Below are 3,799 nucleotides of genomic sequence, written 5' to 3' on the forward strand. Positions count from 1 at the left end.
AATAGCCAGTATGAAAAATAAAAGAAGGGAGAAAAAATACTTAGTTCCTGGAAAGATGTCCTTTTTGTGGGAAGAATCATAAAGTTCTTGGTTTCAATCAAAGTTCAGCAGAATTCTTTGTTCCAGGTTACAGAAGATGGCCAATCAAGATGGCCGCTAGCCATGTGCCCTTTGTTTCAGAGCTTCATTCAAAGTTCAGCAAGATGGCCACCAGCCATGTGTCCTCTGGCTGGCAGCAGAATGTTCTCATGTGGATGGAATGGGAGGACTCCAGGCGGAGTCCCTTGCAACCACTTTTGAACAATGCCCATCTTTGGGTGGAGCCTCAAGTACAGCCCAGGGGTTGGACAGGGGCGGTGAGCCCCCTGGCTGAGTGCTCTATGCCCACCAAATATGACATTTGTCATATCTCGGCTTACGCTTTCCTCACACACATGACCATCATAGATTCATATTTCTTAGACTAGGCCAGTTCATATGATACCAAACTTGGGCATATTTGCATGCCCGGTTAAAAAACAGTGGAATCCCCCGAATTCTGGTTATGCCAGTGGCCCCAATTTAATATCAAAATACTCACAAGAGCCGGACCAGCAGAATGATATAACTTTCACATTCCTCACCTGAACGGTATTTCTTAAATATGCACAGAACCATATACAACATTCATTTCTTCCTGCTTTTGGCTGTAGCCAGGATGTCTATCTCCAAGCTGTGACTAGCTTCCTGGGATGCCCTGTATGAAAGGGACCTTATGGTTCCTGTAATTACCATCTGAATGCGAAATCAGCTGGGACAAGCTTTCTGAACTCAAGGGTTTGTCCCTGCTCATTAGCATATCAAAAGAGCCATCCTGCAGTTAAGCTGATGCTATCTCTCTCCTGAGAAAAGACTCAGCTGCTCCTACACAAACAATCCAGATTCTAGTGATCTGAAGTGGCAATCGATGCAGAGAATCGAGTGTGATCGCGTTTTCTTCACGGGCGGTTCCAGGACGCGTCTGCGGCCCCGCAACCGTCTGTGACAATGGGTTCACAGTAATGGAGGCGCATAATAAGGTAGGACACAAAAGGAGGAGGACCCTGCCCAAAGGCTTACAATCTAGAGGGAGAGGTAGTGACACGAGAGGTAGGAGACCAGAGTTCAGCTGTGGGTTTAGAGCACTTGTGAGGGGTGGTAGGCCAGAGTGAAAAGGTGAGTTTTGAGGGCTTTCTTGAAGATGTTGAAGGAGGGGGCTGCCCTAATGGGTGGAGGTAGGGAGTTCCATAGTGTTGGAGCAGCTCTTGAGAAGTCCTGGAGGCGTGCATGGGACTGGGTGATGCGGGGTAAGGCGAAGTTCATTGGAAGAGTGGAGTGAGCGGCTAGGTGTGTACCTCCGAGTAAAATCGGAAATGTAGGTTGGACAGATTTGTAGGTCAGACACAGTATCTTGAACCTGATTCTGGACTGGATAGGAAGCCAGTGGAGGGATTCAAGGAGGGAATCCGCCGTGGTGGAGCGATGGGAGCACTGGATAATTCTGGCTGCCGCATTTATGATGGACTGCAGTGGGGCTGTTCGGGTCATAGGGAGACCAGACAGAAGGGCATTTCAGTAGTCAAGGTGGGAAATTATGAGGGCATGGATGAGGAGTTTGGTGGTGGCAGAGGTCAGGAAAGGGCGAATCTTACTGATGTTACGAAGGTGCAAGTTGCAGGACTTTGTATGAGAACTTCTGGTTTTAACAGAAAAATGCCTCTCTTTCTCAAATGGTATCAAAGTAAATCATTGTGTAGTAAGCTGCACCTTGCTTCTCATGTTATAGAGAAGTATTTATCCTTTGGTCTTCTGATTCCAGGTGTGACAATGGCATCTGCTGATGTGACTGCTGAGCTCCGCTGCTCCATCTGTATGGAGATCTATAGAGATCCTGTGACCTTGCCATGTGGCCACAACTTTTGCCGGGGCTGCATCACACGAACCTGGGTCCACCAGGTGCTTCTAAGGGAATATAAATGTCCTGAATGTCATAAGATATACAGGAAGAGGCCTGAGCTGGTGAGGAACACAAGTCTACATAATATAGCTGAGGCTTTTCATGCTACAGAGACAGATCAGGAGCAGACCGGGGTCTTCTGTGATTACTGTGACTTTCCTGTTCCTGCTACTAAATCCTGTCTGCAGTGTGAGACCTCCTTGTGCGATCATCACCTGAGGAAACATGACAGGTCAGTGAAACACACTTTACTACCTCCCACCACTGACCTGGGGAAGAGGAAATGTTCCGTCCATAAGAAGTTCCTGGAGTATTACTGCACTGAGGATGCTGCCTGTGTCTGTGTGTCCTGCTCTGTGATTGGGGAACATGTAGGACATAAGATGATGTTGCTGGATGAGGCCTCTGAGAAGAAGAAGAGGAAGCTGAGAAATGATCTGCAGAAACTGATCAAAGAGACAGCAAAAAATGAGGAAAAAGTCCAGAGTCTGGAAGAATGCAGGAAACAAGCAGAAGAAAAAGCAGATGGTGAAGCAGAGAGAGGCACTGCTTTGATCAGAGACCTCAGGAGACAGCTGGAGGACCTGGAGAAGAAAGTTCTGGGAGATATCACTAGGCAGCTTCAATCCTATAATGACGTCATCAAGCAGGTGGAAATAAAGGAGAAACTGTCCAGAAAGATATGTCACATTGAGGAGATGTGTAAGATGACTGATCCAATGACTGTCGTACAGGAATCAGACACAGGTGACTTGTGTGACACGGGGGACAGAGAGAGACATGATAAGCAGCTCCATGATGGAGGGGATCTGGATGTGGCCAGCATCTCCCACACATTACATACAGGACTATCTGATATCATGTCTGGGGTAACTGGGGACCTATTACTGGATGTAAGCACAGTTAGTAATTGGCTAAATATATCAGTTGATAGGAAAACTGCATCCTTTTCACCTATATGGCGCAATCGTTTAGAAACACCACAGAGGTTTCAGTATGCTCAGGTGATGAGCAGCCAGAGTTTCTCCTCAGGGAGACATTACTGGGAAGTGGATGTTGGGGATTCAGATAGATGGAGAGTTGGGATGTGTTACCCCAGTATAGACAGGAGAGGAGAACAGTCAGCGATTGGAAGAAATAACAAATCCTGGGGTTTGTACAGGGAATTTGATAAATATTCATTGATGCATGACACGGAACAGATCCAGTTACCTGACAAGATCCCCAGTGATAGAGTGAGGATATGTCTGGATTATGAGGCTGGGCAGATCTCCTTTTATGCCCTGTGTGACCCCATCAGACACCTCCACACCTTCACTGCCACCTTCACTGAGCCCCTCCATGCTGTGTTGTATGTGCGGGCAGGTTGTATAAAAATATCTGATTTCTGGGAATCAGGAGATATAAAGGAATCCACACAGAGATGACTGATTTACACAGGGCATCCTGTTCTCCCTCCGTCACTCCCTCCCTTTGTCACATCCGTTCCTTTCTCCCTCTGTCCTTCTCTCTCCTGCTCCTTCTGTCCCTCGCAGCAAAACAAACTAAATGGGATTTTTGTCTCATTTCCTTTTTCTAACAGAGTGGAAGTTCTTAAAGGGAGTCCGAGGCAATTCTGAAAGAAAAAAACAAAACAAAGATACTCACCTAAGTTTCTGGGTCCTTTAGAGCCTAACTGGACGCATATGCATGCTCAGTGTTATAGTGGCGGGTAGTGGTGGCGCATATTCGCGTGTGTGCCCCCTGCTATTACACAGCGGCATTTCCATAGCGGCAGTTGGGTAAGGGAAATGGTTCCCCAAACCAATCGCAGTGACTGGACTG

General features: G+C 47.1%; 1 protein-coding gene across 1 annotated transcript; it reads left to right on the forward strand.

Annotated features, from left to right (window-relative positions):
• The first annotated feature begins 1,845 nt into the window (after nucleotides 1-1,845).
• LOC137544632 (E3 ubiquitin-protein ligase TRIM39-like) lies at nucleotides 1,846-3,402 on the forward strand. Its single transcript, XM_068265726.1, has one exon. It carries the CDS (start codon nucleotides 1,846-1,848, stop codon nucleotides 3,400-3,402), a length of 1,557 nt encoding a protein of 518 aa, XP_068121827.1.
• Nucleotides 3,403-3,799: the final 397 nt, after the last annotated feature.

Source organism: Hyperolius riggenbachi, chromosome 2, assembly GCF_040937935.1.
Source record: "Hyperolius riggenbachi isolate aHypRig1 chromosome 2, aHypRig1.pri, whole genome shotgun sequence".
Lineage (NCBI taxonomy): Eukaryota > Metazoa > Chordata > Amphibia > Anura > Hyperoliidae > Hyperolius > Hyperolius riggenbachi.

Excerpts from the sequence above, each read along its gene's own strand:
- LOC137544632 (XM_068265726.1), top strand. The coding sequence starts at position 1,846 with ATGGCATCTGCTGATGTGACTGCTGAGCTCCGCTGCTCCATCTGTATG.